At 43.5% G+C, this 13,122-nt stretch overlaps 1 protein-coding gene across 1 annotated transcript in view; it reads left to right on the forward strand.

Annotated features, from left to right (window-relative positions):
- Positions 1 to 13,122, forward strand: part of lypla2 (lysophospholipase 2) — a 15,716-nt gene continuing 2,594 nt past the window's right edge. The window contains exons 1-9 of the mRNA XM_076754008.1: positions 1 to 78; positions 7,199 to 7,291; positions 8,787 to 8,818; positions 9,673 to 9,738; positions 10,853 to 10,900; positions 11,056 to 11,126; positions 12,466 to 12,539; positions 12,666 to 12,767; positions 12,937 to 13,107. Coding sequence (XP_076610123.1) covers positions 7,214 to 7,291; positions 8,787 to 8,818; positions 9,673 to 9,738; positions 10,853 to 10,900; positions 11,056 to 11,126; positions 12,466 to 12,539; positions 12,666 to 12,767; positions 12,937 to 13,107 — 642 coding nt within the window. The 5' untranslated portion in view covers positions 1 to 78; positions 7,199 to 7,213. The remainder of the gene's footprint in view (positions 79 to 7,198; positions 7,292 to 8,786; positions 8,819 to 9,672; positions 9,739 to 10,852; positions 10,901 to 11,055; positions 11,127 to 12,465; positions 12,540 to 12,665; positions 12,768 to 12,936; positions 13,108 to 13,122) is intronic.

A 13,122-nucleotide genomic window follows, 5' to 3' on the forward strand; every position in this document is an offset into this window, starting at 1 on the left:
TACGCTCTGTTCCCGCCCCCTGCTTGTGTGCGGCCAGTAGCGGAAGTTCCGTTCCGTCGAGAACTGGGACAGCAAGCGGTGAGTGTATGAATTTGTATTAGCTAGCGGGCCGCGGGTTTGATTTTTTTTTACCACTTTATCCCGGTCCAAACTGTTTCTTGTTGGAGGCTTATGGTGCTTAATGGGCATCCTAAGAAACGGCCTGTGTTAGAGGTCCGAATTTGAGTTCTACCGTTAGCCTGAGGTTGACGAGGATAGACACCGGCAGACAATACAATTAATGTGTGTGTGCGACGTTAGCTAGCCGCTCTACTACCACTAGCCCCGGTTGTTGTGTAGATGTGTGTGTGGCCGGCTAAACCGGGATTAAACCCGAGTGCTCTCCACTGCCGAATGCCATCACTACAGAGGATGGGGGGTGATGGTGGTGGGTCGTGTAACATAGCTAAGCTTCAACCATTCATTGTCTCCTTTTCTCTTCGACACCTCCACCACCCGCTTCCTCTGCCTCAGCTGCCGATACTGATTCTTTTCATCTGATAGCAGTAACCTCCCTGTTTTCTGTTTGCTGCTTTGACTGCGGTTTGTTTTCTACACCAGCGAGCTAGCCGAGCTGTTAACCTCCATTCGGAGAGCAGCGGCGGGCGGAGAGCAGGGTTAGCGGCTGGTGGATGGTGCGTGTATGGGAGGAGGGGGTGGGGGGATGCCTGTCACTCAGTGCCGCATATTATCCTGTTGTTTGCCAGCCATCCGTAGCCAGCGAGCAAAGAGCTGTCTGAATGCAGCAACCCTGTGTGTGTGTGTGTGTGTGTGTGTGTGTGTGTGTGTGTGTGTGTGTGTGTGTTCATCCTTTTTACGTCCACACACACAGACTGCAGCACGCTTCTGTTTTTTGTGTTTGACTTTAATGTAATTGGAGTCATGCAGGATGGAGACTCGTGATGTGCTTTAAGTTGGCTGAAACACAGGCGACCGTTTCTTTCTTTCCTCTCTGGTTTGTGTCACTTAAAAGTCGTAATGATATATTGACCCACTCAATCATAGTATTTATGGTATCACTGCTGTTGCTTTGACTGTTCTGTCACATTAAAGTAAGTATTACCTAACTACAACACCTTCGATATCAGGAAAGAATTTACTCAAAATCAAGATCAGAGACGACCAAAAATCATTTGACAGCATCAATCTGTATATCAATTAGCTGTATCTCCTAAATAAACCTTTTTGGAAGTATCTGGGCTTTTTATTCCTTCAGTAGACACTCGATAAAGCAAAGATGACAGAGAATGGGGGGTAGAGATGGGGGAGTTTTTCTTATCTGAATCGAGGGTCTCACCATAGAGAGTGTCTTATGCAGTAAAGATTGTAAAGCCCCTTGAGACAAATTTGTGTTTTGTGTTTCTTTGATAAACGACTTAAATTGATAACCACAGAGCTGAAACAATTAGTCCATCAGCAGAAAATGAATCACCACTTCGTTGCTTTTTCAGTTTCTCAAACAAAAAATGCAGCATGCTCTGCTTTGCTAATGTGAGGATTTTCTGCTTTTCTCTGTTAATTATTCATTTTGAATTTAATATTTGTGACTTTTATCCTCAGTTATAGGGCACTCAAGACGTGGGTGGCTATGTATGCATGGTATTGATTAGATTAGGTACAGATCTATAAGCAGTTTAAAGCTTTTACCCCAAGTCCTCTGGAAACTTGTGATTAGCATTTTTTTTATAGACCACTCAGTTAATCCAAAACACCATGAGATGATGATGATCTAATGATGATCATCAGATGAGATAATGAAGATAATTGTCACAGATTGGTCCCTAATCACAGCCTTTGACATCAGAAGACTCAAGTTATCGAAATTACAAAAATTCAATCAGCAATACGTGTAATTTGTACCCGCAAGCTTTGAATGCTCCCCCAGAGGTGAAGGTGTAGTTGGCCCATTTCCATCCATGACTTAAAGTACAGGTGAAAAGTGATTTCTTTTTAATTACTTTCTACATTGTAGATCAATACCGAAGACAACAAAATTATGAAGAGCAAACATGGAATATTTCATATGAAAAACGGTGTAAACAAAACAAAATGTGTTTTATATTTGAGTTTCTTCGACGTAGCCACCTTTTGCTTTGACGGCAGCTCTACACACACCATCTCAGCTGGGTTCAGGTCGAGTGATTGTGGAGACCATGCCATCTGATGCTTCTTCTTAGTCAGATAGCCCTCACAAAGCCTGGAGGTGTGGTTTGGGTCATTGTCCTGCTGAAAAACAAATGATGGTCCCTCGAAATGCAAACCAGACAGGACGGCGTGTCACCGCTGTGGCGTCCATGCTGCTTAAGTGTGCCTTGAATTTTGAATAAATCGCCAACAGTTTGAAACGCCATCACACCTCCTCCTCCATGCCTCACAGTAGAAACCACACCTGCGATACCATCCGTTCATCTTCTCGACATCTCACAAAGACACACCAGTTGGAACCAGAAATCTTGAATTTGGTGTCCTCAGATCAAAGTGCAGATTTCTACTGGTTTCATGGCCATTCCTTGTGTTTCGTGGCCCAAACGATTCTCTTGTTCTTGTTGCTCTCACTCACTCATGGCTTCTTTGTGCTGTCTCCTTGAACTCTGTGAAGCATTTATGTGGGCTTTAATCTGAGGCGCTGTTAAATGGTGGTTTTTGAGGCCGGTATCTGTAATGAACTCCTGGTCTTCCTTTTCTTGGGCCACCCTCATGAGAGCCATTTTAATAGTGTTTCATGGTTTTTGAGACTGCACTTCAAGATGCATTCATTGTTCTTGAAAGTATACTTTAAACTACAGTATTCAAATAGGGCTCTCAGCTGTGTACCAAGACTACCTCTGCACAACACGCCTGACTGTGTCAAACACAATAAGAAGTTAAGAAATTACGCTAACCAACTTTTGCCAAGGCACACCTGTTAGCTGAAAATCACTCCAGGTGACGACCTCGTGGCACCGGTTATGATGATGCCAACAGTGTGCCAAGCTGTCATCAAAGCCAAAGGTGGCTACGAAAACATAAAGCACACTTTGTTTAGCACATAACTCCACTATTAATCTACAGTGTAGAAAATGGTGGGCCCATCGTTTGACTCGTACTGTGTATGCTCATCAGTACTGGTAACCAGTTGTAGAAAATAAAGGAAACATTAATAATCAGGTCGTTGCTGCATCCATTCAGTTGTTTAAGGAGTGAACGTTCAGGACGTGGATGCTGTTAGAAACTCAGAGTCATAGATTAAATCGAATTTGTCCTGAAAGGCCCGTTTTCAGCTTTTTCGACTGATCCTGAAGTGGACTAGATGCTTGTACACAGCGTGACACTATTTTTAACCACCGGCCTCCTCCAGAAGCACAGAGAGTGATCCATTGTTTCTTCGAGCGTGCATTGAAAACCCACACGGTGCTTTATGCTGGCAATCACAGTACGGGTCATTGTTAATCTGCTGAATGATAACAGGTGGGGAAAAGGGTACAACAGCGATTAAACAGCTCTTTGCATATGCTACCTATTTTGGGGTTTGTCCTACTTGTTTGAACAGATTGCCCAGTGTTCCTGCACTCCTCCATCTCTCACTCATCTCTATCGTTTCTTCTTATCTCTTTCTTTCTTTCACTCCTTCTCTTGTGCGGTCTTCTTTTAGTCATATTACCCATGTGGCTCTGTCAGTTCCCACTTGGGCCGGAGTGCCACAAAAAATTACTTTCGTTTTAAAAAGAGCTTCAACACTGAATTTCAATTTGTTGACAATGAATGCACATCCTGTGATGCACATTTTAATGACGTCACATTTTGTCTGTCGTTTGCTCAAACAGAATAATGCAGGGGGTCAGTAAAATGTTTGGTAGGAAACATTCAGAGGTGGAAGTAGCACTCGCATCTTATGCTTTTAAGTACCAAAACTACAGTTTCAAAATACAAGTAAAGGACCTTAATTTAAAATCCCACATTAGTAAAAGTGCAATACTATTATCATCAAAACGTACTTAAAGTATCGAAAGTAAAAGTGTTGGTTCTGCAGAAAATGTCCCCCATGACTGATGCTTTATAGCTGAAATTATAAGATTATTAATACTGATCCATCAAAGTCTAAGCAGCATTTTAGTGCTGTAGCTGCTCGTGGTGGAATTTTAACTGTGTTATATACGGTTAGTTATGTGCGGAGTCAGACCCGTCCAGAGAGTCACAAGATGGTCATTCAGTAAGGTACTGGAAGCCAAAATTCTTTCCTAGGATGGTGAAGGCATGACCTGCCCTCTGACTGTCTTGTGCATGGAATCATGATTGGTTAGGGGTGACATAAGAATCAGGGTAAGCCAATCAGAGGCAGAGAAGGGCAAGCCTTGCTTTTGCCGTCATCTGCGGCCTCCCTGCCCTGTTGGTTTACCTCAAATAATTACGCAACAAAGTATGGCCTTTGAAAATATCTAATTATTGAAATTAATAGGTGAGATAAGTGAATACAAACAACCTTGTGATGCTACATCACCGCCGGGGCGTTAATGAAGAGTGAATCCAGGCACCGCTGATCATGAGCTGATTGATGGGAGTGAGAAAAAGAAAAAAGTTCTGCTACACAAATTTGTGTGTGTGTATATATATATATATATATTTTTTTTTTATTATTATTATTTTTTTTTTCAGTTTTTCTTTTTATGTAGTATTGTATAAGTTGCCCCCTTGATACTGACTTATGTAAATGAAACCATCTGAGTTTGGACTGGAGATCACTCTTTGGTGAAACTGTTGACAACTCGGAGACATGAGACATGTGATATGTGCCAAGAGGCCCCAACTCGGCACATGTCAAAGGGGCTGGGAACCACTGGTTCAATCTTCTGTATTTTACAAGCTTCTGATATATTTTTAAATATGAAATCTGAATCTGAAAAGGGGAAAACAGCTGTAGCTGTTAGATAAGTACAAAGCAGTAAAGAAGAAAATATGAAATGAAGTAGAAGCATGAAGTAGCATGAAACAGAACTACTCAAGTAAAATGCAAGAACCCTCAAACGGTCCCAGAGTAAAAGCACTTTGCTCCATTTCACCACTGAAAACATGCATGTGGACGTGGACAAACAGTGGGATACTGTTTATGCTTAAACATTCATAGCAGACCTGCGTACAACACTGAAAGGGACCATTTCCCGGTGCTTAACTCTGCCCGGTTATTATTCAACTATGACTCTTTTATGACAGGTCAGGATATAGGGCCAAAACAACCTCCTTTTGTCTACAGTTTGGCCACTTAAATCACACATTTGCCGTCCACTTCCATGTATTTTAGCTGTGAATGTGACCTTCAGATGATAGAGAGCAAACACACAGGCCACAGGCAAAGCTGTGCAGCCTTTAGCTGCTCGGCCATAACGGCGGTGGAATGTTAACACCCGTAGAGTATAAGCCCATTCGAGGTTTACACATTAACCTTTGTGTTTCAGACGGTCTCCTCATCGCTTATTTACCAATCAGACAGCACGCCGTCTGACCCGCCTGTCCCGCCTTGCCTTGTCCTGTCCCACATCATCAGAAAGTTGAAGGGCAATCGAGGAGCGAAGGCTTTTACTGCGCGAGTTTACTGTAAAGCCACAACCTGATCTTCTGCTTGTTATCGATGGCTGACTCACTGTGCAGACAGATGGACGTCTGTGGCCGGTTTACAGAGTGCAGGGAGGGAGTGCGTTTAATGAGTTAATGAGTCTCGTCACTTGCTGACTACAGAGACCTGCCTGACTCACACAAACACATACCTCATGACTGCTGTTTTAGGTTCAGCAGCAGGTCCATTATGTGTTTGCGTGTACGAGTGGTATGTTGAGCTTTGTTGTCAGTGGACTGAATGGCTGCGCTGATAACCGACCAGAGTTGTAACCGTCAGAGTGTTCATTGTCATTGCTGATGTCAATAAGACTACATGGCAGATACCACTGTACTCTGCACATTGTGTGTGTCTGCCAGTCCTCTGTTTCGTGTAGCTCTAATTGTTTCAGAATTTGCATACATCCTGGTGATGTGAACATTCGGATTTTGACTTTTGTGAACAAAAAAAATGGGTGTCTGTCCTTAAACCTCACGATTGAACCGTTTTCTACACTGTCTCCCATTGTCTCCATGCTTTTACCAGACCATAGACAGAAAGAGATCTGGTCTAGACCAGGGGGAAAGCTGGAGTACAGGAGCATCAATGGGGATTTTCCGTGTTGGCCTACAAACTTTAAGAACATTTTGTAAAAGAAGTTATCCTTAACAGCTGAAATGATCCACTTCCTGGAAGTGTACAGTACATTTTTTAAATTCAGTTTCAAACCATGTAGACTCTGGGACATCTTGAAACAAGTCTCAAATATATCTGCAGGGATGTGACAGTTGATGATAAACAGAATAAAATGCACACTTGCACAGGAAGTGGAAATAATGTCTTTAGCTCTGATAAAAACAACAGCTTTCACCAGTCAGAGCGTATGGCGTCCTGTGTGGAGCCTGAAACGCAGCTTGTAAAGCTTGTTCGGAGTAATAATGGAAAGTTGTGTATATTGAACATTAATAACTTAAACATTTTAAGAAATTGTTCTCTTTTCACAGCTGAACAGTCAGAGGACGTTGTTTAGGAAGATTTTAGTGTGTAAATCACTGAATGTGCAAGAGAAAAGGGGTGGAAATGGGATTTTTAGGAAGTGTCCTGAGTGGAAATGATGTCCTTGTCTGGTTTACTGAGCTTGCACAGTTCATTTGTCCTGCAGACAGAAATCACAGAACGCAGGCCTTAAAACTACATTTAACACTGTAATCAAATGACTCCAGAGCTGTGGGCTGTTCATTAGGAGTGAAGTAGACTGGGACATATTTGTGTAAGATGATATTTATTTGTACTTTTAACAACATTTATCATCCAGAAAATGACTTGACTAATTTCTCTACAGCCACAGAAATCAAAGAAAAAAGTTTGAACCTTGAGTAGATCTTTAAACATTTCCTGTTAGCTCTCATGTGAATAGTCAGATAGTTAATATGAAGGCGCTTAAAACTCTGCTCAAAATGTCTGAAACATATGAGTTAGATGCAGCTTTTTGCCTGGTCCCAGTGCAGATGACCACATATTCGCCGTATTTCTGCACGGTGCTGGTCTGTATTCAGCTGACCTTCGGTGTTTCTGTCCTCTCTCTGACTCCAGCACCTCCTACAGTGTATGTGTGGCAACAACATGTCTGCGCCGCTGCTCTCTGAGGCTGTGACGGTGTCTGGGAAGGAGAAGGAGACCGCGGCGGTGAGTGAAAACATGAGATGAAACACTGATACAGTCACTAAATACCTGTTCAAAATGGAGGCAGTAACCTAATCCGAGTAAGACAACGTGAAGGGAACTTGACGACGTGTTTCAGTTACTTTTGGTTTAAAATATGCTAACAAAGACAAAAGAGATATTAACTCTGCCATAACACTATACAGTTACCTTTTTGTATGTATCCTGGTCATACTACACTGTTCCATGTCTAACTGTAACTCCCCAAAACCTGGCCTCTGAGCAGCTGAGGATGGGTGGGGAAAGAGGTGTCCAAGTCTAGGTCAAGATCACACTCAGCTGAGGGTATCAAATGTGACATTTTGATGATGGAAGATTTTCTGTGGCCTTGAAGCAGCCGGATAGGTCGACCCGGACCTTTGCTTTTTCAGCCCATATTTCACGTCGGCACAGAGAGTGACTTCCCCTCCAGACCCTCCAGCGCTCCGTCTTGCTGCATTAAGCTGCTCTCCGGTGCTTGGTATTGAAACTAAAACCAAAATATCTTCCCGTCCACTGGGTCCTTACTTTGCTGCTGTTTTTCCAGGTGGAGAATTTCAGTGGCAGGACGATATTTCCTCATATATCCAGAGTACATTTTACTTGTAATACCCTTTTATTTGCCTTTCAACGTCATGCTGACCCTCATTAAGCCTTCGTATCGAGTCTCAATACTGTTTTGGTTGGGAAACAAAGGTGTCCACAGCTAAGGGGCGTTTTCAGTAGTCAACATTTAACATCTAATAGTTTCAGAAGACAATCCGCATCAGCTGATTTCTACCATTTCACTGAGCCCTAATAAACACTGTGTCATAAGAAGCGACACCTGTAGCTGCACCTGTAGCAGGAGGTGTAACAAGTACATTTTGTAGATGCTCAGCTGGAGAGATTGAACGAGCTGTTCAGGTACAGTGCAGAGATTTGTTAAACACCAGCATCAAAGCTCCAAACCTCATCTCAAACCCGACATGGAAGCAAAGTGTTTTGATCTCCGCGAAGACGGCAGAGTCGCCGATTTCCAGCCAGCGAGCGGTGAATTGGCAGCTTTCTGCATTGTTGTTATTCCCTTTCATGGTTTCTCTGCGGGGAGTGGCGTGTGTGGAAACTGGCAGTGAGAGCTTATCTTGGCAGGAAGGGGAAATCAGCACCTGGCATTTTTCCTCTGTTTTGGAACAAGTGTGCACACTAACCAGTAGTACACTGTGTGCTACAAGATCGAGGCAACAGGATGAATCTCAAAGTTCAAAGAGGGTTCTTTGTTATTGTGTGTGAGCCATCTGTAAAGCGTAAGATGGAACTGATACTGTACCATTTCCTCCCTCCAATACTGAATGTGTCCAGTGTGATCAGTCAGTACCAGAAACTCACTGTCTTTGTGTGTGGTTGTTAGGAAATCTTCCCAGTTTCTTTTGGTATGAATATGGAAGAGTTATGACTCCTGAAGTCCTAAGCACTGTTTTTTTTTTAATCTGTGCTGCAGGTGATCTTCCTTCATGGGTTGGGAGACTCAGGGTGAGTTTGAAACCGTTTTCCACATGAAGTGTTATCATTATTTTAACATATACTGTAAGTGAACAGTGTCACAGGAGAGGTGCATCTCTTCATCCTCACACTCAGCATTGGCAAATACATTTCCTGCATCAGACACCGACTTCATGACGTGGGCCGGGCATCGAACCTCAGTTCAGACAGAGATGTGTTCCTGCTTTAGTTTATTCTAAAGACCAATTTCAGACTGTTTTATTTAAGTTCTGCATGCTGTTGAATGCACAGCCCTCGATACAAATCTGGGGAGTTGAAAACTGATCTCAAATTGATTTTAACACTGAAGTACATCTAAATCTGAGCTGTTAATGTTTCTATTAGGAAAGATTAAAGCATCAAATAGTACGGCTAAGCGTCAGTACTAGCACTCAGGTAACTTATCAACATTAGTGTTTTCATGAGATGTCTGTCATGATGCGCTATATGAAGTCATGCTCAGTGTTTCCTGGGTAATCCTGGGCACAGCGTTACTCTTGGCTTTGTGTTTTTAATATCAGATAGCTACTCAAACCGTCAGAGATGGCATTAAGTGTGAATACATGAATTGATGCCCACAGTTGTGTCATTTAATTTCATAACACAGCTCTGAATGACTAATTTAAAAAGCTCTCAATCAGCACTCGATACATTAACCAGATGTTAAATGGTGTCAGTGCAAACGTATGGTGGCTCTTCTCTGAAGTGCCTCACTGTACCTCAGTAGCAGTGCGCTTTATACATTGTACTGTTGTAATTCATTTGGGTTTGATGCGCTGCATATTAGTCATTTTGCTGGAGCTGGGTGCTAAACAAAGAGCTGCTTTCTCTGTGTTTTCCATCAGGCACGGGTGGGCAGACACTTTGACAGGGATCCAGCTGCCTCACGTCAAGTTCATCTGCCCCCACGCGTAAGTCTTTTTTTATTTCTTTTTTTTCCCTCTGATCCTTCTGTCATATTTTATGCCTCCAAGACTGTCACTTGTCAGCAGGGTGGAAAGCCCACATCTTTGTTTATGCCTCCACGCCGGCAGCCGCCATCGCTGGAGGCATTATGCCTTTGGGTTGTCCGTCTGTCCGTCCTGTTCTCGTGAACGTGATATCGCAGGGACGCCTTGAGGGAATTCCCTCAAATTTGGCACAAACATTCACTTGGACTCAGGAATGAACTGGTTAGAATTTGGTGGTCAAGGGTCACTGTGACCTCACAAATCCCGTTTTTTGGCTATAGCTTAAGAATTCATACTCCAATGGTGCCAAATTTTCACACAAATGTCTCATCAGATAGAATGATGAGATGATATTTTTTGTCCAAAGGGTCAACGGTCAGCTTCACTGTGACATCGTAATGTTCTGTAAAAACACTTTTCTGCCTGTTATTCAGCACCATCACTCAGGAACAGAAGGGCAGATTGTGACCATATTTCACATTTGGTCAGACGCTGAATTGGTGACACTAATCTTGAAACTGTGCTGATTGTAGAGATCTTCAGTGTAGACGGGTTGAAGATGTGTGTGAAACATCCATGTTTTACAGTTTGTAGCTTCTTTGCAGCAACATCCATATTTGAAGCGTTGTAGTCCACCACAAACCCATAAGGTTCTGCTGATACTGAGCTTCAGGTGATTGTTGTTGCACCATGTGATGAAGCTCTACGTCAGTCCTCTGTGAAAATAGTTTCTAAGTGAAGACAGCGTGTTTCTCACTGGAATCATACATTAATATAACGAAAAAACTTCCATTTCACCAAAAATACAGTTAATTCCTTGTATTAATTCCTTCACAGTAACTCTAGTTTTTGTGTGGAATGAAGCACAGCATCAGCCTGTAAAACAAATACACAGTGTTGCTCTGCAGAGTGGAAAAGTAGCTTCACAGCAATGGTTTATATTGTGTATAATAGTGTCATCGTATGTCTTGCGAGTGACTTACTCAGTCTGCTAACAGTTAGCTCCTGGCTGCTGCTGATCTCCTGCTCTGACTGTCATGTTTTCATCTCTCTCCCTCCCTTTTCTCCCCTGCAGGCCCCCAATTCCTGTCACTCTCAACATGAAGTTGATGATGCCTGCATGGTGAGTTGGCGTGATGAAAGAGACAACAGCTTTTTAGCTCAACACTGGGTGCCATTGTTTCCCTGGAAACCACAATGGGCTTCCATATTGGGATTGACAATACTGCGATTGTGTCTATTGATTTCCTTAAAACGCTTGCCTCTGCATGTGCGCAGGTTTGACCTCATGGGTCTCACCCCCGACTCTCCAGAGGACGAATCTGGAATCAAGAAGGCAGCAGACAACAGTGAGTTCGACGTTTTAACGCTGGTCCATCATCATATCATATCAGCTTTAAAGGATACTGCTGTTCTTCTATATTTCAGTCTGTGTCTGTGGCACGCAGCTCCAAGTCCACAGTTTCCTCCGGACATTATGTAGATTGTAAAACGTGCAGTAAGTGACAGTGAGACAGTGAATCCAGGAGGACGCTGAGCAGCTTCGGGTGCTGCCAGGCTGGTCCAACCTGAGCCACGTGACCTCCTCTCAAGCAGGGAGACCTGGAAGGAGGACAGACCACACCAACCCAGAGGAGGCAGCACAGCGTTCACACAGAGAGGAGAGACAGAGACAGAGAGAGAGAGAGAGACATGACAGCATGCAAGCTGGAGAGAGAGGAGAGAAGATGAGAGGCTTTATCTCCAGGGGGACGATGATCTAGATCCGAATCTCTGGATGAGGCACTGACAGCCAGGGGAGAGAGAGAGGGGGAGAGAGGTTCCCGGTCGGTCCAGCAGAGAGGAGGCTGAGTGAAAAGAGAGGACAAGGAGGAGAAAACTAGGGAGAGGGAGATGAGAGAGACAGCAGCAGTTAGAGAAACGCAGCGGTTAACTGAAAATTCACGGTTTGTGTGTTGATTCCTCTTCAGCAGGATAAACATGGAGCAAAAGTATTAAAGTTAATAGATTCATTGAGACTGAGACTGACCGGCTGTAAGGAGGATGCTAACAGGGCCTGAGGTATCGAGGGAGGAGCAATAATTGGACATCAAAAAGATGAGTTTTTAATCTTAGATTTAAAGGCCACGACAGAATCAGAGGGGGAAGAAAAGAGGGAGAGAAGACAATTTGTGTAAAACAAAATGCCCGTCTGATAATCAAAGAGTGATAATCACACCTGCTTTGATCAGCAAGGTGTGAGGCAGAGTGACAACGTCTCTCCAAGCTTTTCTTTTTTAATTTGTACACTTTTCATTTGAACAACTGATAGCAGCACCGTGAACAAATTGCAGGAGAAAACCTCTGGAAATGTTTTACTCATATTTACATGATTAATACATCTCGTCCCTCTATGATCGACAGCTTTTCACGCAATTTACAAAGTATCACCTGTAATAGCTGTTAACACTTCAGATGGTTGACCCTTCATGTGAACTCAAGTCTTAAGTTTTCAAGCTTGACTTTGTAACAGCCAGAAATGGATTTAAGACCTGAGGCTCCTCCCAGTGGTCAGAGAGCTCAACAGCTCCTTTAGGCACAGAATAAAAAATGAAAGAAATCCTAAAAGTGAGAGTATGATTACATGTTGGTGATATGTTGTCTCTCTGATCTGTTGAATAACACACATTTGTCCTTGCTTTCCTCCAGTCAAGGCCATTATTGAACATGAGGCCAAAAACGGGATCCCCCCACATCGTATAATACTCGGCGGCTTCTCTCAGGTCGGACTTCAGATCTTAGCACTGTGTTATATTCCATAAGAGTCATATTTCAATCATAATATACATCAGGAAATGTAAATTGTTGCGTGTAATGAACCTCTGTCTCTCTGTCTGCTTCCTCCTCAGGGTGGGGCTTTGTCCTTGTATACCGCCTTGACCTGCCAGCATCAGTTGGCTGGTGTCGTGGCCCTCAGTTGCTGGCTACCACTTCACAAGAGTTTCCCATCGGTACAGTTATATCCTCCCTCTGCCTCCTCACTTCAAACATGGGCTGCTTTCCTTTTCATATAAGCATAGTTCTGCACTGCAGACTTAAACCTTCTCCAAACCAGAAGAGGGAGGCGTTCAGGTTCAGCCGGCGTACTGTGTCTCAGTCTGTGTTGTGTCTGTCCTGCAGGCGTCAAGCGGCTACAAGAACATCCCGATCCTGCAGTGCCACGGTGAGATGGACGTCATGATCCCAGTGCAGTTTGGTGCCATGACGGCAGAAAAACTCAAATCCATAGTCAACCCTCAGATGATCACCTTCAAAAGATACCCACGGCTCCCTCACAGCTCCTGTCCTCAGGTACCGTGTGTGTTT

This window comes from Chaetodon auriga, chromosome 17, assembly GCF_051107435.1.
Source record: "Chaetodon auriga isolate fChaAug3 chromosome 17, fChaAug3.hap1, whole genome shotgun sequence".
Lineage (NCBI taxonomy): Eukaryota > Metazoa > Chordata > Actinopteri > Chaetodontiformes > Chaetodontidae > Chaetodon > Chaetodon auriga.